This window comes from Uloborus diversus, chromosome 1 (assembly GCF_026930045.1).
Source record: "Uloborus diversus isolate 005 chromosome 1, Udiv.v.3.1, whole genome shotgun sequence".
NCBI lineage: Eukaryota > Metazoa > Arthropoda > Arachnida > Araneae > Uloboridae > Uloborus > Uloborus diversus.
The window spans coordinates 237069967-237096041 of NC_072731.1; the positions used below are offsets into that span (position 1 = coordinate 237069967).

At 32.4% G+C, this 26075-nt stretch overlaps 2 protein-coding genes across 3 annotated transcripts; both read right to left on the reverse strand.

The window, feature by feature from the left end:
* Positions 1 to 23: 23 nt before the first annotated feature.
* On the reverse strand, positions 24 to 26075 carry LOC129234207 (proteasome maturation protein-like). 2 transcript variants are annotated; one of them, XM_054868129.1, is made up of 6 exons: positions 26067 to 26075; positions 11465 to 11582; positions 5758 to 5818; positions 5515 to 5616; positions 3660 to 3756; positions 24 to 147 (listed from the first exon to the last, which is right to left on the reverse strand). In XM_054868129.1, exons 2-6 carry the CDS (start codon positions 11560 to 11562, stop codon positions 68 to 70), a joined length of 438 nt encoding a protein of 145 aa, XP_054724104.1. In that variant the 5' UTR covers positions 11563 to 11582; positions 26067 to 26075; the 3' UTR covers positions 24 to 67. The 2 variants fall into 2 exon arrangements, with proteins under 2 accessions (XP_054724104.1, XP_054724105.1); XM_054868130.1 differs by having other exon boundaries at positions 11465 to 11579; positions 26067 to 26073.
* LOC129219449 (uncharacterized) lies at positions 12788 to 17323 on the reverse strand. Its single transcript, XM_054853847.1, has 5 exons — positions 17189 to 17323; positions 14869 to 15457; positions 14523 to 14661; positions 13897 to 14381; positions 12788 to 13713 (listed from the first exon to the last, which is right to left on the reverse strand). The coding sequence occupies exons 1-5, from the start codon at positions 17321 to 17323 to the stop codon at positions 12788 to 12790; spliced, it is 2274 nt and encodes a 757-aa protein (XP_054709822.1).

A 26075-nucleotide genomic window follows, 5' to 3' on the forward strand; every position in this document is an offset into this window, starting at 1 on the left:
AAGAAATATAGTCATAACAGATGTTGAGGAGAAAAAAAAAAGAGTTTTATTTTGTTAAAAATACATTTCAACATTTATTTGAGGAAAATAAACACTTTTCCATAACCATGAATGGAGATGCAATGGATTCTACTCCTTCTTCTGGATCTATAAAATAAAAGAGGAAAAATTAATCTGACATTATCGATATATAATTCTGTTTTTGGTATCGTAAAAAATAACATAAAAGAATTTTGAATAAAACATAGCAATTTTGTCTTCACAAATTTTATGTTACACTTTAATAATATTTCTTCGATTAGATTTACTGCAAAAATAATCTACTTCTAATTATAGATAGTATCTGGTACAAATGAAAAAGAACAAATGTATCCTTTAAAAGCTTGTAGGTGGAAAGTAGCAATCTTCTTAACATCTGCTTTTGGTTTCCCATATAAGGGCCGTAACCAGGAAATAATTTCAGGGAGGGTTTAAAAACTGTCATGCTGAGCTTTGCGGAAGGTAGTACATTATTGAAAATCAGCCTTGACTCACTAAATCTAGTAATAATGAACTATATCTATGTCATACAAATTTCACTGCAAAAATCAGTATAAGAAACTTATAAGCTTATACATTTTAATAACATTCCCTTCTCAAAATATTCATACTGAATATTAAAAATAAAACCATTTAAATAAATATTACATGTTTCATTTTAATAATATTAATGTAGATGAATTTTTCTGCTTGCTTTAATTTATATGTTAATAAATAAATCATGTTTAAGCCTTGTTAAAAAAGTTTTCAATAGAAAGTTGCCGCTTCATGCCACAAGAATATTTAAATTAAATTTAGCTAACTCAAATTTAAGAGATAAACAGTATTGTAAATATACTGACTGATCCCTATTTAAGACTGATTGCAACTCGAACTTGAGAACAAGAAAAAGATCTATTAGAAAAAAAAAAGTTTTGCCTCAGATAGCCTCTTATTTCAGATGGAAATTCTTTAACTCATCTATTTGTTTTTGTTTTCAGTGCTTAAGAAGCAATTTGAGCACAAGAACACTTCAAAAATGCTTCAATTATTTTCCGCTGCCTAGATTGAGACCCTGATACGAGGGTAGTCAGTATCGGAAAATTTAACAATTGCCAGACATTTGAATAATAACCCATCATTATATATTCATGGAGCCATCGTAATACTGATGCCAGTTATATGCAGTTGGTGCTGACTTCGCTAACTTATTTTGGATGGGTTTATATTGAACTGACTTTCCATAAATGATACGAATTTTCGACGGTGGTGCTGAAAACTAAGACCCCCCTCCCCTGTATACGACCCTGTCCTATATCAGGGTTCGTGCACTCCGGGAAAACCTGGAATTGTCAGGGAAAAATGAAACAGCTAAAAATGTCAGGGAATTTTCCAAATTTGCCCCCCAAATTTTTTTTTCCAATTTTTTCCCAGGGAATTTTGTTTCATGAGATCTAATCTTCCTTTTTATTTATTTTTCCTAAATTGTAAAAATTTTGAGGTAAAATGAAACTGGCAATTAAAAAAGTGGCGACCCAAAAAAACTTTCGCAGCCGCCATTTTTGACTCTCAATAGTTCTCAAGAAAATAATTCCTCGGGGGAATAGGAATTATGCACAAACTCAACAGGGAAGAGGACAATTTACTGCTTCGGAAGCACGAGCCTGAAAATGGGGTTGAGGGGATTTGGGAAAATCGTTTTTTTAATCGGAAAGTATTTTAAGCTACGTGTGAAACGTAGTCACCATTTTTGGTCACTCACAAGATAGAAGTTGACACGATCCTTACATGCCTAAGTTATCAAAAGCAAAGCATAATTGGATGTTTTCTTTAATTGCAAATTAATGTAAGTATCACAAAATGTGCTGAAAATTGTTTTATTATTATTATTTTAAATAATTTTCTTGAGAAATGAAAGTTTTTGTTCTTAAAACTTAATCTTATCTTCATTGCATTGGATGTAATTTGTGCCAAAAACTTTTCAACTGAATTGTAGTTCCATGAAGATTTATTATTTTTAAATTGTCTTCATGCTATAAATTCAAAAAAAATTTTTTTTTTTTTGGGGGGGGGGGGGCGCAGCCGCCATATTTGGTCATTCCCAAGATGGAAGTGCACAAGACTTTTTAAGTGCCTAAGTTCCCGAAAACGGCATTGGATGTTTATTGCTATGCAAAGTATTGAAAACAACGCAAAATGTGCCTTTTTTTTTTCGAATAATTCATAATTATTTTCTTGAAAAATGCAAAAATTTATCTTCAAAACATTTTTTAAAAATTCTAATTAGATCCTTATGTGCTAAAAACTGACTATTTCGTCTTAACTGTAGTTTTTTAAGGATTATTAATTATTTATAACTACTTTTATGCTACAAATTCAAAAATCTACTTATTATCTTAAGTTTTTACTTAGTCACCATATTTGGTCGTTTGCATGATAGAAGTAGACGTAAACTTGCAAAAACAGAATTGGATGTTTATCTTTATGTACACTATTGAAAGTAACATAAAATGTGCAACAAATTATGAATTTTTAAAAATTAATTATTTTCTAGAAAAGAAAAATTTTAATGGAAGCATTCTTTAATAAGCGAAAAAAAAAAAGATTATTGGCATTGGCCTATAATCGGCGGATGTTGATTTTTGTTATTATGCATTTTCTGGTATGGCGTGCGATGCAACAAGTTAATCATATTTATACTGAAAAATAGCTTTGTATTTTGCTCAATATGTTTTGTGTCACATACTAATAAGAAAATAAAAATAGGTATTGTGAATCAAAAGACCAAAAGCAGATGCTAAAAGATTGCTGCACAACTACAGCAAAAGGCTAACATTAGGCATGACACCACATGACATCGAAAAAACGCTAAAATAAGTTGAAAGCACTTTGTTTTCAACAATTAGCAAACCAATTAAAACAATTTTGAACAAAAGTGTTTGATTTTGAAAATATTGCTATTTAAACTTAATTTTGAATGAAGCGAGTAACCTGGAATTTTCCAAAAAACAACCTGGAAAAGTGAGGGAATTTTTTTTAACCACAAGTGTATGAATCCTGCATATGACTTATTTTTTGAACTGTAGAGGATACAAAGCAGGCTATGGAAAAATACAGGGCTATTTTATATCAAAAATATAATGGGTTTTGTTTGGAACAAATTGTGTTTCTTTCATTTAGCTGAATCGAAGGAAATTCTATGGAGGAAAACTACGGAGGCTTCCTAGTTGCAAACAATAATTTTTCCTGATATTTAGGGAAATTCAAAAAATCTCCTGATGATTCCTCGATTTCATGGTTGTGTTGTCACACTGTATCAACACAGGGAATAATACAGCTTAATGTGAACACTACATGGCTTTATGTGTCAAACAAATAATCTATGTTTTATACAACTAAAAAGATACAGTTTAATTTATTCAGGTACATGTATAAAACCACAGTTGTATCTAAATGCATAATTTTAAAGGTAATTTTTTTTTGTTTGATATTTTAAATGTGAATTGGCCGTTTTCTTTCACCCTCAAAATGCATACTTTGGGTGCACATGCATTTAGGGCATGCAAAAATGTAACAAATCTTTTTTTTTTTTGTAAATACACTTTCTTTTACGTTGTAAAAGAACAAAATTCATTTCTTACCATTAAATATATTGTCACCAAAATCAATGAATTCATCCCTTCCCTCCAATGTTTCCAAGGCAATATTCGAACTTGGCAGGAATGGCAATCGCTGCACCTAAAAGGAAAAAAAAAAGAATTGTATTTACCTATATTTTATTGTTTTAGATTTATTCTTTTCAATAATGAAAATTCCCTTTAAAGAGCAATTAAACATATATTGCTGAAAATTACAGCTCCCTTCCTCTACTATCTAATATGAAAAACTTTACCCAATTGTTGTAATTAGATTGCAGTACCTGGACGACCGAGCATCGCTCGGCTTTAAAAGTTTTTTTTTCTCAACTCATGTTTTTCTAAGGTTCGATACTTTTTCAAATATACTTGAAAAGCATCACGTTAACGAAACATTAAGGTTCTCGCCAGTCGTTGAATATGCTTCCGAAAAACGAGAGATATACATGTAATCACTTCATCAGCATTATAATCATTTCAGAAATAAAAAGTCTACGACTGAAAATAGGCCTCCTCTCCTCCACAGTCATCCACATAGGGAAGCTCTGAGCTAGTTTTGTATACATATTTAACGCACGATATTTCCAAAACTAAGACCAAACATTGCGATAGTAAATATGAAAAAATTGCTAGGATTGAAAATGCACCGCGACCATCTTATAACACTAAAGTACCAAACAAAGATTCTAAATGCAATTAAAACAACATTTTGCTTTCAACTATCTGTTACATTTTTGTTTCCACTATATAATTTTCCTGTCATTAATAAAAAGATTTTGAACTTGGAGCCAATTTTACTATGTGAAATCGGTTTTAACCCAATACTTCCTTCCATACTATGTTATGATTCAGGATTTTATCCCAATCGAGATTTTCACTTGGAATAAGTACTTTTAGTGTAGTTGGTCACTTTACGCCAGAAAATGCTAATGCAGCATGCTATCCATAAAAACTGATGATCCACAAACCACGCCAACAAATTATAACAGTCTTAATAAAATATAAACAATTTCAAGACATTTGTTTTTTTGAAATAAAATTTAGATGCGTGATTTAAAAAACATATAAAATTATTTGAAATGTTAAAAAGATAAATAAATAAAATAAAACGGTCAAACAATAGTTTTGCTTTAAACAAAAGGCTTTACATCGACTTACATAATGCCTTTGAATTTGTTTTTAGCCAAGTGCGATTGAAATTAGCCAAAGTGGCTAATATCAGCCAAACCTGACAACCCTAAGCAAGTTCAAAATTTTAAAGCGAGAAGGGATAAATTTTCATTGTTATGTTGCAAATCGTCTGCCTTATTTTTCAATTCAAATTTTTTTCCAGGGCTGAACTCAATTTGACTTTGTATTAAAAAACTCTTTTTTGTAAAAAATTGCGTTTTTACAGAAAAACGTTGATGTAGATGAACTTAGAATGCTAAACTACAATTAAATCCAAAATTTCATCCAAATCGTTAGAGCCATTTCCGAGATGCGAAACATAAATATATATACCCACAAGAATTGCTCGTTTAAAGATATAAGATTAACCATTGAAAAATTTATTAGTGTCATAAATTTACTTCTATTAACTTAATGTTCTAAATTTTGTATTTTAAAAATATTCATCAAGAACTTGTTCATGTTAATCAATTTGAAACTAAAGTACTTTTAATAATTCCTTATTATTTTTATTGACTTTGTTTTGACATATACTTGGTTACAAATCAATAAATACAGACACTACCAAATTTATTCCTTCTTCCTATAAAAGCATTTGTTAGATTATCAATGCATGAACATATATTAAAAATAATTATTTTAGAACTTTGATGCTACACCTATGAATATTGATGCTAAGGTAAAAACTTACCTTTCTTACAGCATTTTTTTCATGTAGAATTCTTAGTGGAGCATGCAAACCTTGTGAAGAACGTAAGAAACTAAGCTTCATTTTTTCACGGTTTTCTACAAACTGGAAAAAAACGTGCACATTAAAGTGGATTGTTTACCAATTTCAATTGATTATGCAAATTTAGCATAATTCTTTAGACAAAATGCAACTTTCATGCTTTGCTTACAATAAAACCATTTTGGATAAAATACAGCAACTTACATTTTTTTCTGAATACTCTATTGGGTGTTGTACACACAACTGTGATCTAACTGACATAAACCTGTAAATAAAGATACTTAGCATTAAAAAGAGCTTCCACAAACATAACATGTTTAGTTGTCCTATTTGTAAACTATAAATAAGGGTTAAAGCCAGGAATCGGCAACCTGTAACCCAAAGGTCAGAGCTACCCATTGGGGCTATCTATTAATGATCTCACTCATTTTTTTCAAATGCCAAATGAAAGAAACCTCGTTGGTTGATCCGAAAATGGTAGTTTCTCGGCAAAAAAAAAAAAAAAAAACACACGCACGCACACACATTTTCTTCCCTTTGTCACATGATTTGCTAAAATTACATGAACATACAGTTGCAGTTCAGAAACAAAATACAACTTTATAGATCAAATTTCAAATTTTTTCAACTTAGATTATTATTATAATTAGTTTACGTTTTAAAAAATATATTTTTAATGACATTTGTGAGCATAACGATAATAATAAAAACTCTGCACTTCTGAGCGTGCTTCTGCCCAAAATTGATTTAATCAAAATAGGGGTGAGAGGAAATCAAACATGTTGACTTTCTTTCAGTTGCATTGAAGTGAAAAAAAGGATGCTCGAAAAGAGCGCAAGCACTTTGACCACTACTGTATTGTACTTGGCTGCATTACTTTGTTATTTTTATTGTCTCTTTTAAAATTGGTCAAATTTTGTGAAAATGATTTGTGTTATTCTGTCTAAAATCAAAGTACCCAAAAAGATTTGTTCAGCTTTATATATCAAATACTTGAAAAGAATTCTTTTGGTATCTTTTTCTCCTCTATTTGTAAACCAATTTTTTTCATTTTGTTTTTAGGGGGTTTTAGGCTTATCAATAAAACTTTTTGAAAACAGACATGAATCAATGAAGATATTAATTAAAAACATATTTTCACCCCAAATGACCCTGCGTGATTGGATCGTCCAATTTATGATTGATATGGTTGGAAAGGCCTTACAAAACTCCCAAATGTAGTTTTTCAAAGCCTTGAAGGTCCAATGACCTAAATTTAGTAGAAAAAAGTAATAAACGTTTTTTCCCAGGAAAACTCATTATTTTAAAATGTGACTCTTTTTCATAGCTTAGGCGAGCTGTAAGTAGCATGAAACATTAGAAATACTTTTGTGCCGCCGAGGAAGAACAGAAAATATCCAAAGTTGTTTAGCGGGGTTTCCAGAAACCTTTTTTTCAATTCAAAGTTGTGAGCTTTTGGATGTAAAGACAACCAGTAAAAGCGGGATGTCTTCTGTTAATATTCATATTAGGATTGTGCGAATGAATTTTTTTTTTATCAATCATCATTTCCCACACAGCAAATGATTAAAGACACAGTCACCATTAAAAATAGTATCAGTAACATATCAGGTGCACATTTTCATTATAGAGATAAGGGAATAATAAGTGAATGAAATAATTTCGGGAAACCCAGGACCACAACGACCCTGCCTTAAAAAAAGTGAAACATTGGCCACAAATTTCAATGGTAGGGGAGGTGGGGCACGTTGGTCCGCTTTTTTACTTATCATTTTTTATCTCATCAAAAAATTTAATGGCCAGTTCGATTTTCTACAAAAAAGTTTCACTAAACACTTCTCAACACCACAGATTTTTTTAGAGGTGTTGAATTGATAACTTTTTTAAAAATAATTTTTTAACTAAACCTTGCAAAGTGGAACAACGTGCCTCACGGGTGGGCTAGGTTGGACAGCATAACTCAAACAACATTTTTTATCATTTTAGTGATAAATACTATCAAATTTTGTAATTACCTTATTCTCTTTTGTGTGTAGAGTGAAAAATATAAAGTTAAAAGATCAATATAACATATATTAAATTGATTTTAATTGACAAATCATCTTATCAGGGAATTTTGAAAAAAATAACAAAAAATCAGGGAAAATTGATTTTTTTGCAGAAAATTTTTTTTTTTGCTTTACAAAATTAAGTACTCTTAAATCCCTACGCATTTTCCGCCAATTATCTGTTCCAAAAAAAAAAAGTAAAATTAATGAGATGCGATTATACACTGCCGCATATTTGTGCATCTTTTTTCCTCAACGTCAAAGTATTGAATCTTACTTATGAACTACAGGATGAACTTCCTACGATTGCTTTTGTGTCTGTTAGTTGTTTATTTTACCCAGCTTGAAATTTCCTTTTATGCTTTCAATGCTACGTAAAATAAACAACCATACAGGCAAAGAGGAAGCCTTCAATTATGCCTTAGCTCCTTTGCCTTTATTCCATTGTCTCGAAGTAATTAGCGTACTATAATCACGATTTCAAGAAGAAATTTTTTGGTTTTTAATTAATACTATAAAAGCTTAAAAGTTATTACTTCTTCACGTTTTTAATTTAAGTGCGAAAATTGAACTTTCAATTAAAACAGCTTTGTTTTTTGCCGTTATACTATTTGTTGTCACCGCAGGTTATAAAGGTTTTCTTTTCTTCAGACTTTAGTGATTCTTTAATTTTATAACGAAGTTGTATTCTTTTATATATTTTGCAATTAACCAATTGCTTTTTTCCCCCTTTTTTTCCCTTGCATTTCCAAGTTGTTTGTTACAAAAGCAATCTAAGATTTTTTTTCTCGTTACATACTGAAATCATTTGAAATAGAGTTAACTTGTGTACTTAAGAAAATATCTTTATTTTTTTATTGTTGAAATGCTGTATTCATTCATTAAAACCTATGTTCTTGATTAGAGAAAAGCTCCCTATGAATGGTTGTCAAATGGTTTCATCTGTTTTGCATAAATATGTCAATTAGTTAAGAATAACTACATTACTTCTATTCTTTCACTATTACTTGTTATTCTTGCAGCAATTATTATACTGTTTGAAAACTTAGAACTAAAAAGGAATTCGAATTATTTTGAACTATCATAAATAACATGTTTTTAAAAGTAATTTTAATAGTTTCTTAAATTCATATGCTAAGTGGTTTCTGGAAGTAAAGTTTTTTTTTTTTTAATTTTCTATAATCTCTCCATTGTATAAAAATTTAATATACTGTTATGTATGTCACTCGACCCGCCCCCCCCCCCCCCATTTTTTAAAACCATTTTATGTAAAAAAGTAGCATCTTTTTAAAATATATATTTAGTTCAACAACTTTACATAACTTAAAACGTTTAAAATACTGCATTTTATACAAACATACAATGGATTTCAAGTAAAGCAAAGAAAGAAAACCATTATCTCTGGTAACGTAAATCAGGGAAATTTGGTGAACTTAATCAGGGAAATCAGGAAAAAGTCAGGGAACTTTTTTTCAGAATTCCTGTCGCCATCCTGATTCACCATTAGTACACAATTATTTAAAAAAAAGAAAAAAATCAAATATTGAATGTTCATGAGACAATTGATGCAGATTAAAGTTAACTAAAGATGTGTTTAATGAAGTGCTACTTCTTGAGCTTTGAAAGTAGCACCTTTATAGGACTGGGTTTAGGAAAGATAAGTCGTATGTTACTTTTATGCAAAGTTACATCAATATTTGCTAGGGAGAAAAAGCTCTTTTTTTCTTCATTGCATTGGATGAAACAACTCCAAAAAGAAAAGAATCCTGTTATATAAACTTGCCAGACGTCCCGGATTTCCGACAAAATCCCGGTGTCCCGGCTGGTTTGCTTGGCCTCCCGGAAAAAAATTTATTTGGAAAAGACGAAAAAAAAAATGTTTTGAAATAACTAAGAAGGATTATGAAGAATATTTACTTTCACTGCACTGTATGAAAAATGAAAACTATAGAAGAGCGATATTCTGATAATAAATTGTAATGCTGTTCTCTTACGGTCGAGTCCAATATTCGGCACTGAAGGGAGCAGCGTTAGCACCAGAAGAAATTTATTTTGCTGCACATATGATGAAGGAATCTATGGTTAATGGCTTAATGACATTTCAATCGGATTGTATTGTACCGATTTTTACAATAAGAGTAAATGTAAAAAAGACTTTCTGAAAAAAGTTCTATACAATAAAAAACATTGTTGATTTTTTTAATTCCTCATTTTAAAAGCCTCTTGTTTAAGTAGTTTGTAAATATTGTCTTGTAAAAAAAATAATGTTTAAATTCATATGCTTGTGTCATTTCTAATTACCCGTAATTTGAATTTATTATTAGGACCATTTTTTTATAGCATTGAGAAAAAAACTACTCTAGATACCAGCCAGTGATGAATACCCACGACACTGACCGGGGGAGGGGGCGTGGCATTCCAGTGTCCCGATTTAGCATTTCAGAAATCTGGAAAGCCTACTGTTATACTAATACATATATTTCAAAGAAAAAGTACAATACAATTGACAGCTTTAAATTTGCATATCTTTGTGTTCTAAAATCAAAACTAAATAATCTTAAGTAAAAGTATATTTTTGTACTCCTTTAATCAACTATTTGTTTTATTTTGTTTCTGTATACAATGCTTATTTAGCGAAAAAATTTGTTTAATACAGGAACTTTATTAAAGCATGTATCCCATATTTTATTCTTAGAAAACAATGGTCTGCAAGAATTTAGAAGTAGATTTGAAAATATAAATAGTAAAAAAAGTGCAGACATGAAATAAATCTTTTGGTAAAATTAATTTGGTATAATATTTGTTAAATAATTATAAAATAGATCTTTGCTTTTTTTGCCCCTAAGTTTTTATTATTATTATTTCAAAACATGAGTAACTTAAAATGAAATGAATGATACACATACACTTAGAATATTGTTATAATTATTGAGATTTAAAACAAAAGAAAGTTTTTAAATTATGTGGGGTTGGTTGATCCGGTCCAACATGCTCCACTAAGAGTGGACCAACCTACATCACATTCTTGGTCTGAAAAAAGGGTTGTCATAATTTTTTTCTTTTTGACAAAAAATGCAAAATTGCCAATTATTATGAACTAAAGAAACTTAATTTAAGAAAAGAGTTCAATTTTCCCCCACAATCTTGATGAAAACCATTTTAAAAATGTTAGTTTTCTGAAAATTACTTAAGACTACTGAAATAACTTACTGGAATAAAATTTGTTCAATATAACTGTAATATGTGATTTCATTATAGGATTTGTAGGACCATTGGTGCTATTTGTTAGTCATAAAATAAATTAGAAAATATTAATAGTATTAAAATAATTGAGACCGGTCCAACATTACCCCATCTCCTCCTTATAACTGTGTCGTGAACCCCCCCCCCCCCCCCCCCCCCCCCAAGTTGGAGATTTCATAATTTTTAACATTAATTAAAAATTATCGAAACTTTCTTCTAAAAACTTTCATATGAATGGTCTGTATTGAAAAAACATACCAAAGGACATTTACTACTTTGAGAGTCTGTCAATAAAAACTAATTCTTGGGGTCATTTGTATGCCCACTATTATTTGTATTTCATCCACACTTTACATTTTAAGGCACAACACTCTCATTAAAACAATCTTTTACACAATTTAAAAATGAAACTAACAGAATTTTGGAAAATTTCAAAAGGATAAAATATTTTTATATCCCACGAACCATACTAGGAAGTAAATACCATCTCAATGGGGAAAATAAATCAACACTATTACTTTTTTAAAATATAATTTCAGAACATCAATTCAAGTTTGTGTTACTACATTTTATCACCAAGACTAATTGGTACTTAAATTTCAAAAATATTTTCAACTTACCCATTTGTCATCATATCATATGAACTGTAATCACCACTCTCCTTCATTTGCACTTTCTCAACAGCTTGTGGCTGTGTTTTCAAAGATGGGAGGTCCATATTTAAAGAGAAAACGTCTGCTAAGTAGAAACAAACAATTGTTTAGATTTAACATTACTTTACGAACTTCTATTAAAAAAGCATGTATATATGCAGTGTTTGCGCGCAACTATCTGTAACCTGTGTCTTAGGGACCCATTAATGAAACAAATTTGAGTCCTTTGGTGGAAAAAATGAGTCCCTTAAATTTTAAACAGAAAATCTTACCGTATAATGAATAACATAAAAATATTTGTACTTAGGGGAAAAAAACTATCCACATTATGATTTAAGAAAGTTATGAAATCAGCTAAGTTGGTTAATTTTGCCCTTATATTTTGTGATTATAACTGTAAAATTATTTTCAAATAATGCACTTGTAAGACTTAGTTAAGTGAGAAACTATTTGGTTAGTTACAATGAGATTATAACACTATATATATATATATATGTAAGAACCGCCGCTCGGTTCTCATTACGAATCTTGTTGCAGTGTTGTGGCGTGATAATCTACCACGTAGGAAGAGGACAGAGCTACATTCACTAATCACATCTTTATTCTTGCATGGAATATAACAGCAGGAACTTCTCTTCTAACCCCCTGTTTAGTTGTGCCACGATTTTTATATAGGGAATATCATTAAAAGGTTACAGATAATTATCCCTCGATCATGTGATCGCACGTGATCTATATAGGAGGAGCAGATTGCAATAACGAAATATTATTGGGCTTTGCACCGCAGACAGAGGCTGGCTTAAGTCTGGAGGGAAAAAAAGTGTCTGCTAGGTACTTTAAGGGGAATCTCATCTGAGCCCACAACATAGCCATATATGGTGTGAGAAGCATTTAAGTGTGTAATAAATAATGTCTGTGACTCATACGCGCTGACATATAAGTGAACAGAACTTAATATGGAAAAGGCCTAGCAAAGGATTTTTCATATTACATCCCCCCTCCCCCAAAGAATACGACAGGATTGAATAAGGGGGGAAAATGAAGACGGGAAATTATCTGCAACCTCTTCCTTTTTTTTTCTTCACTCTTCTGAAATGTTATAACATTATACACATTACCTATACAATAACACTACAGCTACTAATAAAAACACAGTACAATTAAAATGACATTGTAGTTTGAGGTCAAATTATGTAACACTCAATACTTTTTGTAAGTTCTCTACATAATTCAACATATGTACTCAACATTCTTTCTTCTTTTAGCTGAACGATGAACAACAATCTTATTTCACTCGTGAGATAGCTTGAAGTTGCTCGGTACATTATATTTCCTCAGTTTAGATATATGAACTGTTTGTGTTTTTTCTTTGGTATGCGCATTCGGTTTGTTAATTTCATAATTAACATCTGAAATTTTTTGAAGAATTTTATATGGTCCACTGAATGGTTGAGACAGTTTTCGAGAATTAGGGTATTTGAATTCTTCATATATGACAGTGTCATTTGTGTTAAAAGTTTTGTCCACAAATCTTGCATCGTAGTATATCTTATTTCTTTCGTGGTATTCTTTAGTTCTTTCAACTGCCAATTTCCTTGCTTGTTCGACCGGAGGATATATGTCTTCTTTTATTGGATTTTCAAAAGGTACAATACCATACATTAAATATGAAGGAGGAAACTTTGTTACTGAGTGTGGAGTCAAGTTGTATTCTTGAGTCACCTGCTCCAGTAATTTAGGCCAAGGAACTTTTTTAGAAGTTTCATTTACTTTACACTTTAATCGAGTGACAATTGTTTGGTTTAGTCTTTCCACTTTGCCATTACATTCTGGCCTGTGTGCTGTAGTCAACAATTGTTTAATTTTATTGTGCTTTAGAAACTTCTTAAAATGGGAAGACGTAAATGCCGGATTCTTATCACTCAAAATACTTTTAGGCACTTGTACGGTGAAAACTTGCTTAAGAAAGTTAATGTATGTTTCAGAAGTAATTGACTTTGACGCAAAAGACCACATATATCTTGAATGATGGTCAATGATTAATGTCATATACTTTTTAGTGGAATTGTAGTAATTGAAACCAGCTACACTATCTACTGCAACAAGATCAAATGCTTTTTCAACCGGAAGCATGGATTGTAGCAGGCCAAATCTTTTTTGCCGAGGTTTTTTATTTACCTGACACGTATGACAATGCTTGTTAAAATTAGTTATGTCTATTGTTATATTTTGCCAATAGTTAACAGGCGTAAGTAAATTAATTGTTTTTTGAATTCCTGGATGTCCAAATTTTTCATGGACAGTTTTGAGTAGTTTATATCTTAAGGAGAATGGAACAACAATTCTTGTAAAACCCTTTCTACGCAGGCATAAAATATTATTAATTTCAATGAAATTACCCGTTAAATTGTCATTTTTTTGAGCCTCTTTAATTTCCTCCAATTGCAGTAGATGTGAAGCTTGGGTTCCAGTAACTGTTACTGCATCTTCCTCTTTTAGATTACTTTTAGGTATATCTCTAGAGAGCATATCAGCCTCAAAATTCATGGTACCTTTCGTGTACCTAATATCATAGTCATACATGCTTAATAACAAGGACCATCGGAACAAACGTCCTTTTAAATTTTTTACATTTTTGAGCCAAACTAACGAGGCGTGATCAGTATGTATGGTAATTTTTCGACCAAAAAGATAGTGATGGAATTTGTTTAAAGAATCGACTACAGCCAGACATTCCAGCTCCGTAATTCCATAATTTTTTTCATAATCCTTTAAAGAGCGGGAATGGAAAGCTATAGGATGTAAGGTACCAGAATCATCAGGCTGTTTCAGTACTGCTCCCACACCAGTTTGACTCGCGTCAACACAAATATGGCATTCTTTGCTGGGATCAAATATTTTTAAAATAGGTTTACAAATTAATGAATTTTTCAAAACTTCAAACGCTTCCTGGCACTCATCTGTCCATTGCCAAGTTGTGTCTTTTTTCAGCAAACGATTTAATGGATTTCTAATAGTCGCATACTTGTTTATAAATTTGCGATACACATTTATTGACCCCAAAAATCTTTGAAGAGATTTGACATTGGTTGGTGGTTGCAATTTTTTAATAGCTTCAATATTACTATTATCTGGGGTAACAATTCCGTTACAAATTTCATAACCTAAAAATTCAATTTTTGTCTGTAAAAAAGAGCATTTAGAAGCTTTTAGCTTAATGTTTTCTGTCCTGCACATTTCAAAGATTTGTTTAAGGTGATTTAAATGTTCTGTAAGAGTCTCGGAAAAAATAATTATGTCATCAAAATAGTTAGTTGCAAATTTAATTTTTTGTTTTGTCAGAATTCGGCGCAGAGTTCTCTGGAAAATACTTCCGGAATTTTTCCAACCAAACGGCAATTTATTCCACTCATATAGGCCACTGTTAGTGACAAATGCAAGCTTTTCTGTATCTTGGGGATGTACGGGTATATGCCAATATCCCGACGCCATGTCTAATTTTGAGAAATATCGGCTTTTTCCTAATTTATCTATGAGTGTTTCTATTAAGGGCAATGGTTCTGCATCTGATTTTGTAATTTGGTTCAATTTCCTGTAGTCTATGCATAACCGACTTTTTTTATTTTCGTCTTTTTTAAAAACTAGGGTAACAGGTGCACTATAAGGACTTGAGCTCTCTTTTATTATTTTTGCTTTTAGCAATTCTCGAATTTGATTGTCAATTTCTTCCTGTTGTTTAGGGGACGTTTTATATGCCCTTAATGTCACCGGTAAGTCTGATGTTAACCTTACCCGTTGTGGTTCAATTCTAATAGTTCCAACATCATACTTATTTATCGAAAATATATCGTCATAATTTTGGAGCATTTCCTTCAGATCCGCATTTTCTCCGTTTTCCGATTTCCCGTTGATTGACTGACGTGAGCGTAGGCCTCCACCCCCGCAATCCAACACGGAAACCTTAGAAAAATGAAGAGGATCATTTATTTCGCTTCTCCAAATTTTCTTTTTTTCTCCTTCTTGATTACTGGTGCTATTAATTGCCTTTTTTATGCTATTTTCAATTCGATTTTCCTCAAAACATTTTTTCTTTTTAGTTTTGTTAACTTTTTTTCTACGCTTACTTTTCTTCAATTTAGTATTTTCATTTCCAGGATCATTATTTTCACTGTCCTTAACCTTGATTTCAGGCAAAATGTGCAAAGACACATCATTTAGCGCGGACTCAGAAAAAGTGATCACTTTTTTCCGATCCTGCATAACGACCCGTCTCATACAGTCAATGACTAAATGAAATCGAATGCAACTCTTTAAACCTAATATGGCATATGGTAAATCGGTGTCTAGAATGAAAAATTCCACCGGTCTAACGATATTACCAACTTTAAGGTGGAGCGTGCATGTTCGGTTAAGTGTCAGAATTCCCTGGGTTTGCTTAACATTCACGATTGTTTTTTCTTCAATCGAGACATTTAATGTTTTTGCAATCACACTAGGAATAATGTTTAAGGTTGATCCTGTATCTAAATTTAAACAAATCTTTTGTAATAAACTCGAGTTTCTTTCATTTTTAGTGTACACTTCATTATATAATTTATTTTCATTATATAATTTCTTTTCACTTTTGTAGATTATTTCGCCTTCTATATACCCGGGAACTAGTAATTGTCATGCTTCATTTGAATTTTCCTCTCCTTCCCTAAATTGTTTATCCTTATTCGGGGATTCTAGTAATGGTTCAACCGTCGAGGTATTTGGTTTATTTATGCAGGTTTGTCCCCAATGATATGCGTTAATAATTCCTCGTCGTGCACAGAATTTACAAGGATTAGGAGGTAGCTCCAGTGTATAATGTGTTGTTTGTTTTTTACGGGCGTTCTTTTCCTCATTTTGGTTTAAAACACGACGTTTGTCCTGTGGTTGACTAAAATTATTTGGTCGAAAATTATTTCTACTTTGGTGAGCGTAATTAGGGTTTTGCCGAAAATTGTTTCGCATTTGGTTTCGCGGTATCCAGTTTTGATAAAATTGGGTAGGTCCCCTATAAGGACTTGGTTGTTGTGTCTTGGTCTTAAATTCATTTTTTGACATTTCATGTGGTACCTCGTTAATTATCTTAGTGACCACTTGAAGCCATTCTGTGGGAGTTTGCGGGTCTTTAATTAGCAGAAAAGATTTAATTTGTTGCGGCAACCCAACTGAGAGTCCTTCTAGAATATGTTTGTTACTGAGATTTATTTTCCTCCCCAGTTCTACTTTTTCAGTGAAATAAGAGAATAATTCTTTGGCGTTTCCCGAGAATCTCAAGTTCTGGAAATCTGTGAAACTACTCATCGGGGTGAAATAATGTTCCTCAAAAATGTCTATTATCTCGCGAAAAGAAGTGCAACACAAACATTGATTAATATAGATTTTTAAGGCGGATCCGCGAATAAATTTCTGAAAATTTTTTAATTTCCAGCTTTCGTTTAATTTATTTAGGTTCGTTTGTTGGTTAAAATGAGCTAACCAAGCTGAAAAATTTATTCCCAACTCTGGCTCAAACAATAAGATTTCTGGATTACTACCCGTATTTGTTTGTTTTGCTTCATTTTCAGAAGCAGAAATCCCGGCTAAATTTAGTTCTTGTATTCTCTCAGTCACAGTTTGGCATTCCGCATCTGTGTTATTTACGTTTAATTTAGGCAGTACCTCAGCTTGAGTTTCTGCATCTTTTCGATTTGACTCTTTGTTTTCCATTTTTGAATTATTTTTATTAGAAGGGACTATTTCTGGGTCATTTTCTATTTCAAGGTTTTGACTAGTTTTGCCGCTACGCAATATCATTATCTCTAATTTCACCAAACTTTAAAGCATTTCTTCTACTTTTCACATTCATATTCAAATTATTTAGTAAAATTTTAACAAATGCTACAAATTAAAGACATATAAAAATAGTACCACAACAGAGACTATCTTACTTAAAATCAGAACAGAAAACACATTTACATTACATGAAACATTTTTGGCAACCAAACAAAATACTACCATAACGGCATGAGCCTTTTAAAGAGTTTGGCCGATAAATATTATACATATTAGCCATAATTAATGCAAAGAGATCATGAAAACCTTTCCCTAGAAATCACAATATAAACGAAAATACTTATTTGAAGAAAGTAAAAATAACTTATTCCGAAATCTAAAAAAAAAAAAATGTTACTCAATCACCAGCCTGATCTCAAGATTTCAATTGAACGAAAGGGAAAAAAAACACACAAGAGATCCTTGCAAATCGAACTTTCAACGAGCGAGGCCCCTTTCATCTGATCATCACAGTAAACCATATGGTGGCAAAATTTATCACCAGCAAGTGGATCCTAATGATGTTTTCGCACACTGGATGGGTCACACTCTCACATTCAACAGATGCGCTGAGCACCAACACTCGGAAAAATCTTCGCTGGAGTTCCACTGAAATGATCTCTGGTCTCCATCTGGCACTTAAAACTTTCTTTTTCTTTCTTAGGATATTCTGAAGTGGTTTCACTGTTGTTAGCGGTTAACTCCGAAAGACACTGTTTCGATGTCTTGAAGCAAAAAATCCTCTTGCGGATGAAGCATAGTATTATCTTACGCAAATCACTCAATGCTGTAAAAATTTTAAAATGCTACAGCTCTGCCCTCATTTATCATCCTACCGGCTTGTAAGAACCGCCGCTCGGTTCTCATTACGAATCTTGTTGCAGTGTTGTGGCGTGATAATCTACCACGTAGGAAGAGGACAGAGCTACATTCACTAATCACATCTTTATTCTTGCATGGAATATAACAGCAGGAACTTCTCTTCTAACCCCCTGTTTAGTTGTGCCACGATTTTTATATAGGGAATATCATTAAAAGGTTACAGATAATTATCCCTCGATCATGTGATCGCACGTGATCTATATAGGAGGAGCAGATTGCAATAACGAAATATTATTGGGCTTTGCACCGCAGACAGAGGCTGGCTTAAGTCTGGAGGGAAAAAAAGTGTCTGCTAGGTACTTTAAGGGGAATCTCATCTGAGCCCACAACATAGCCATATATGGTGTGAGAAGCATTTAAGTGTGTAATAAATAATGTCTGTGACTCATACGCGCTGACATATAAGTGAACAGAACTTAATATGGAAAAGGCCTAGCAAAGGATTTTTCATATTACATATATATATATATATATATATATATATATATACAGTAAAACCCCTCCTAACGGACACCTCTCATAGGCGGACATCCCTCTTATGCGGACAATTTTTAATTTCCCTGTTCCAATGCAAATAACATTATTAAACCCCTGTCTTGCGGACACCTCTCTATTGCGGACAAAAAGATTTGTCCCGTTAGTGTCCGCATTAGAGGGATTTTACTGTATATATATATATATATATATATTAATTGGATTTTACCATAAAATATTATCAAGTGCTTCTGTTTGATCAAGCAGAAAGCACTCCCTTAACCTTTGTTTTCCTGGAATTTTTCCTAGGTGAAAATATCGAACAGTCCCCCCCCCCCTCCATAAATTATCAATTATTTTAGGCAATTACGCAGAAACAGAAGAAAAAAATCGCAAGCGAATGAACCCAACACAAAAATCGCAATCTCAAAAACAAACCATTCATCAGTGTGAAGATTGCTCATTTGTGGGCTTGCCAGATGTCCCATTTTGACCGGACAGACAAAATACCGGTGTCCCGTACGGTTTACTTCTCGTCCCAGAAAATGGTAAATTTGATTAAATGACCAAAATGATCTAAGAATAATTAACTGTGATGGATTATTTTAGATGATTAATTTATCATTTGCAACATTGACTTAAAAAATTAATGATGGATTAGCTTGTGATGATTGTTACAACAAGATTAAAACCAAAAAAGGGGGTCCCATAAAATGAAAAGTATTTGTAAATATTGTTCAATTTTTTATTCTTCATTTAAAGTGTTTTTTCTCACTAAAATAAACTGTAAATAACAGGGGTCGGAGTGGTGATTTCAAAAATTTTAGGGCATTTTTAGAACAACAAATATCAAGTTTTGATAACTTTAATGTAATTTACAAACTTGATTTTTGTAGTGGGTATTAAATGTTTTAAAGTCAATCTTGAAAACTACAATAGAATGCATTCTTCAACACAGACATAATGAACTTATGATTTGAAACTGGGTTGATCTAAACAGGCAATTTAAAGGAAAATCTTCTGATGACTTTGACTTTATAATAAGTACAAAAAATACAGAAATAAACATTTTTGTCTTCAATTACTTTAGATTTCATGAACTTTAAAAATATACTTCTAATAAGTTCGTTCAATTTCAAGTTACAAAAAATGAATAACTGGGCTTCTTTCTGGAAAAGTAGTATATATTTTTTGAGCAGGTCAGAGAGAAATGAGACAAAATGTAACTGTACAAGTCTAAATGGATTTTTCAATGAACTTGCAATTCTATTATGTCTATCAAATTACCACCTTCATACTGAACAGATCTAGATTTTAAGAAGTAATATTCAACAACTAAAATACTGCTCAATCAGTCTGTCACATACAGGTCCAAGAGTTAACCACCTTGTTTCAACATGTTGTAAAAAGACATGATCAGCCAAAGCTGAAAGGATAGAATTTTCCAAAAAAAATTCCGAATAGAAAAAATTAAAAAAACCTATTTTAACTTAAATTTTCCACACTTAAATAAATATTATTAAATAATTGCTTTTCATAGTGTGCAGAGTTCTATTTATTTTTATGAAAGTAGTGAAAAAACTGCCCCCCCCCCCCTTTTTTTATAATTTAAAACTCGGAGACAGTGGTGACCACTATGTTTTTCAGGTCTAACAGCCACTGGCCAGTTGGAAAATTTCTGAGTCTTGACCTTTACTTCGTGTATTTTATGAAAACTCAAAATAAAACTGATAATAATGTTACAGATTATTTTCAACTGTCTAAAATGGTGTCGCAGACTGGCTAGAAAGTTTCTGCTACTGGGCTCATAATGCGTTTTTAATCTGTTTCTTTCTAACTGACGATTTAAATCTTTGCGAATAAAAAAAAATGCGAAGCAATCTTCGAGGGTTGGTGAGCGTTAGCGAGTAGGGGGCAGAGCCCCCTGCCAAAAAAAAAAAAAAAAAAAACTGGTATGCTGTGACCATCATCAAACTTTCTTCTATATCTTTCTTATAATTTTGATCCCCTCCCCATGCTTGACGAGGAAGCAATATTCCAAGCAAAAACAAAATCACGGACGACAGAACTTGACGACCTTCCCAATTCCTGAATTATTTTAAAAGCAAAGCAAAGAATGAAAATTGAATGTAGTTTAAAAAATCTTGCTTAAAATAATTACAGACATTTGTTAACCAACACAAGATGGCAACAGTTAAAAATTTTAAATCATTGTGATAACATTTCTGATACAATTAAAATCACAAGAAATACACCTCAGACGACAGCCTGTTACGATTTATCTTTCTTATTGTTGCATTAATAAAGCTATTTTTATTCACACAAAAGAAAAAAAAATTGGCCCCCCATGGAGAGATTGGCGCCAAAATTGAACCAACGCCTGTTTACATATGGATTCCAAATTATTCCAAATTTCATCCAGAACGTAGCATTACTTCTTGAGATATGGCACTCACAATGGGAAAAAAAAAAGAATGTTCAATTGCGCCAACCCCTTTTCAGTTGTTGACGCTAAAATAGAATCGGCTCTTATACCCTCTAAGGGCAACTTGTTCATAAATTTTTGTTTGATTCCGTTCATTATTTCTTGAGATACAACAGTCACAATTGAAGACAAAAACCCCTGTTTGACTATTGACACCAAAATCGAATCAGCATCTGTACCTGTTAGGGACAACATATGGACCAAATTTTATTTGATTCCGCCAGTTACTTCTTGGGGAATAGCAGGCACACATAACTCAAGAAACGTCCCATTGCTCCACCCCCCTAGGAAGAATTAGTGCCAAAAACCAATGGGCACAAGTTCACATAGGAGCACATAATATACAGAGGCGCTGACTTGCAAAAATTATTGAGGGGGCTAGACATCACCGGGGTTTAGGTGGCTATGCAATCCCACGGAGGCCCCCCCCCCCCCCAAATAAAGGTCAGATTGTTGTACCTTGAGAATGCCAATTTACGTATTTTCTGGTGTTTAATTTAAACAAACAAATGTGACATGGCGTTTTTGACGTAAAACAATCTAAAAAATGGTATACAAATTTTCTAGTTCAACTATAGATCATGTCACTTGTCTTAGTAAGAGACAGGTTTTTGTTCTTTTCTACGGGGAGCCGTGCAATGCCGTAGCGAGGCATTGAAAAAGATAGGGCACTTGACTTGCATGGAAGGGCACGCCTAGAGATGTCGACTTAAAAAAAAAATATTGTGAAAGGGGAGGGGTCTTGCCGCGGGAAATTTTCTAAATTTGAGATCAAATAGTGAGCTTCAAAGTTTTTTTAAGCATTTTAAAGACATTTAATCAACATTAGAACCCCGAAAACTCGACAAGCCCGACACATATTTTTTGGCTTTGAAAAAAGGAAATACTAAATACAAACACGCACAGTATTTTTGTAAAAAGGTAATTTAATTAACGCATGTTTTTTAAGACCAGTTGTTTTTTCATAAGTGATATCGGCTGACATATTCAAGTGTAAACGCAGTTTCTCAATGTCTAGGTCATTTTTGAAAAACTCACTTGATTTTTCAAAATTTGTTTCACTTTTGTTTAATAAAAGCAAGCACTCTTGTTAAACTGCAATGACCTATGTGAGTCCAGTTGATGTAAACCGCCCAATAATGCAAGATTGTACCATTTCACAAACCTCAATGTATTTATTGCCTTGTAGTACTTTGGGATTTTGAAAGTGTGCAGTGAGCTGGCTTTGTTGTTTTCATACTTCTTTGGTATACTTCGATTCCGAGGAATCGAAAGGATCATCATTTTGTAAAGGTTTTCCTTTTAAACACAATTCCCAAAAGCATTCAAAACTATCACGCCTCCCATTTAATATACAAATCAAACCCTCATATATTTTTTCCAGGTCAGCAACACTTAGAAGAGTGCGCCCCAGCGCTGCCCACTAGCTACAGACTTGACCAGTAAGTTCGCGCACTGGGACAAATTCTTAGTGTCCCTGAAGCCCCGTAACACCATCATTATTCACACCACTCGTTTTCAGTTAACCTGCTTACTACCATAATAATTATTTGTTTTAACTCATTACTGAATGTATTTTACAAGGTAAACTATCTTCAAACAAGGAAAATAAAAGATAAATTTATGAGTTAAGAAAGCATAATATGACTAATAATTTTCTTGATTTATTGGGGGAACTCTGCCCCCTCAAAAATATTTTTGAGGGGGCTCGGGCCCCCTCAGACCCCATGGAGTCGGCGCCACTGATAATATATGTAGCAAATTTTGCTCGATTTCATGTGGTAGTTTTTGCTGTAGGGCGGCCACAAAAACTGGTCACACACATGTGTGACACACACACATTTTCCAAAAATGGTCAAAATGGACTCGGCACACCTCAAAACGTCTGAATCTGTTAAAATCCAAAAATTTGCATGAATCCAATACTTTCTTCTATATATTAGATATAGAAGAAAGTAAAAAGAAAGGATTTTTTGGTTTTCCCCTAAGTACTTTTTCCTTTGTAGGAGGAAAATTTGTTTTTGTTCTCGGTCAGCGCTTAGTTAAATTCATTTACTTGGTAGGAGGGAAGAGGATTTTTTTATTTAAAAATAGTTCAGTTTCTTGTGTGCATATGTGTGTGGGGACGGGGGAAGGGGTTGAGGTTTGATTTTAGCTATATCTATAATACATTTTGTTACACACTTAGCAATTTATACAGGGATGATCATGATGGGAGAAGGGGTGATTTCAGAAGATTATGGTCTTGATTTGTGGGGGTTTCATTACATTTCAGAGGTATAGTGTTAGAGGAAGTAACCTTGTATATAAATATGTATTAAAAATGTAAAGAAAAACTTGGGGAAAATCGCAAAATAATGGAAATGCACTGCAGTGCATGGGGAAAAAAACATAGCAAAAAACTTTTTCCTGTGATTAAATTAGCTACAATATTGCCCTTTTTTAAAATGAGAACTTCCTGAGAGTATGCTGTAACTATTTTTTGCATTGGTTGAAAGATTATTTGAAATCCGAATAAAATATAAGCAAAGCAAGTTTGAGAAATTCTCATAGAAAAGCATTAAGCACTCGATTTGTTTGAGCAGACCAGAAAGAGTGATGCATGTCAGGAAAATATAGCCCTGATTCTTCTATTCTTATCCACAGGCCAGGTTCCTGTGGTAGGCGACAGGGTTGCTATTTTGTTCACTTTTTTGTAAAAAGTCTGGGACGCCGGAAAAAATTGGACGAAATGAAAAATCAACTAATAATCCATACATAAATTTATTCTTAACAAAACTGAAGTTCTAAATGGTTATGGCGGTGCCAACCCTACTATACGGCTCTGAAACATGGACTTTGAGCAGTCAAGAAACTAGTGGAATTCAAGCAGCAGAGATGAAGTATTTGCGATCACTGAAGAACTGTACTATCCTAGACAAAATAAGGAATGAATCTATTCTTAGGGAATTACAGATATTCAGCCTCAATGAAAAAATTACGGAATATCGTAACAATTGGGAAAACCATGTTCGACGTATGGCACGAGGGAGACTTCCAAGAGCTGCCTTTTATTATAGACCAAGGGGCAAACGAGACCGTGGTAGGCCCAGGAAGCGGTGGGGCGATCAAGAAGCCGGAACAGGCTGTATGCCTAATCCTTGAGGAAGAAGAAGAAATTTCTTCTTAAGGTGTAATAAAATTTGTATATAATTCCAATACATTATCTATTATGAATCAATCATATGATTGTTAACTTCAGAACTTAATAAATCCAAAAAAAAAAAAAAAAATTTATTTACTCATTGGTGCAACAAATTTCAGATCATAATTTACTTAAAAGTAATAAAATTTAACAATGTGAATAAGCTATTGAGCTTGATTACACTATTATATATTACAATAGTAGAAATTAAACTTAATGGAAAAATCAAATGAAATGCTTGGAGACATACATACAAAATGAAAATTTATAGACAAAAAACATTTTACTGTTAAATTTTTCGAGTTTTAATTGATTTCACCCCATAGTAAAATATTTACGTACTCTGCATGCTTTTATGGATACGTTAATGTTATATTAATTACTATTTTAGTATGCTTGGGGGTATTGAGAACATTTTTCCGGAAGATACTATAATGAGCAAGGGGTAGGTAGACAGCTTTAAAATGGCCATTAATCTTCATTGGGGACTAATAAATTGACTAGGAACTTATTTTTATAAATGCTATTACATGCATTATAACTTATTAACACTAATTTGATTTATATATGCACTTACATAAACTTCAACTGATCTAACTTTTTCATTTTCACTTTAAAATATTTTTCAATCAATTGTTTATACATATGCTATTTTTATATTAAAATATTACTTGAATAGGAAGAATCTGGATAATTATTTATTATTTTTAAACTTCAAATTTTCAACTAAAAACTTTCAGTTTTAGTTTACCGAAAAAGTGTACCAAATGATTTTATCCCGGACGGTTTTTTCCAGTTTTTTTTCGGGGTGGACAACCTTGGTATAAGCCACCTAGGCGGCAGATCTTAGAGGTGGCATATTTCGAAATAGAAACCTTTTTTAAAAATATGAATATCTGTTTCAGAGCCATAAGAGTCACTGCTTTCGAAATTTTTCAAGAAATTCAATTTAATTTTAGAGTACTCAAATTGTGTGATTTAAAAGTCCTTTGAAAACATTAATATCTGTTTCAGTGCCAAATGATGCACTATTTAATGTTAAAAAAGATAATTTAAAATGTGTACCAGTGCTTGGATATGAAAAACCCAGGTTGGAATTTAACTAGAAACTCACTTCAATTTTAAGAGTAAACTATTATTTATATTTTATTAATATATTACTATTTTATATTATTATTATTATCGTTATTCAATGGGGGGGGGGGGGCACTTGTCAATATCGCCTAGGGCGGCAGAACTACTAGAGCCAGCCCTGTTTTTCCATGATATCCAAACCCTTCACATACATACAAGGAATCAATATAATGCAAGGTAATCAGGGTGACCCGATAGGATGTCAATGTGACCTCAAAAATTTTCTTTATTCCGCAATTTTTGTTCAACGATTCGGGAAATTTAGAAGCAGATATTTTGCTTAATGGCCTAATGCCTGTTCTCATAAGAATGCGTGCTATTTTATCATTCGGTAATTTATGAATCTTTCTTATAAAAATTTAAGTTCGGGGTATTTCTGACAGTAACAGCCTTAAATACTACTTAAAACAAGGATCATAAGAATCCAATGAGAAGGATTACCCGATTTCTTAATCTAATTTTGAGGGAAACAACAGTAACAGAGGTTTTCAAAGGTATAAAGGATTAACTTCGTATGAGTTTCAGAATCAAAGTAAATAAGCACAAAGCAAAATACGAATACGTACTTACAAAAT

Excerpts from the sequence above, each read along its gene's own strand:
- LOC129219449 (XM_054853847.1), bottom strand. The coding sequence starts at position 17,323 with ATGATATTGCGTAGCGGCAAAACTAGTCAAAACCTTGAAATAGAAAAT. Across the intron at positions 14,662-14,868 it reads TGGTTGGAAAAATTCCGGAA|GTTATGAAATTTGTAACGGA; the intron begins GTATTTTCCAGA and ends TTGAATTTTTAG. Across the intron at positions 14,382-14,522 it reads TATCGCAAATTTATAAACAA|CAAAGAATGCCATATTTGTG; the intron begins GTATGCGACTAT and ends ATTTGATCCCAG.
- LOC129234207 (XM_054868129.1), bottom strand. The coding sequence starts at position 11,562 with ATGGACCTCCCATCTTTGAAAACACAGCCACAAGCTGTTGAGAAAGTG. Across the intron at positions 5,819-11,464 it reads TATGATATGATGACAAATGG|GTTTATGTCAGTTAGATCAC; the intron begins GTAAGTTGAAAA and ends CTTTATTTACAG. Across the intron at positions 148-3,659 it reads TGGTGACAATATATTTAATG|ATCCAGAAGAAGGAGTAGAA; the intron begins GTAAGAAATGAA and ends TTTATTTTATAG.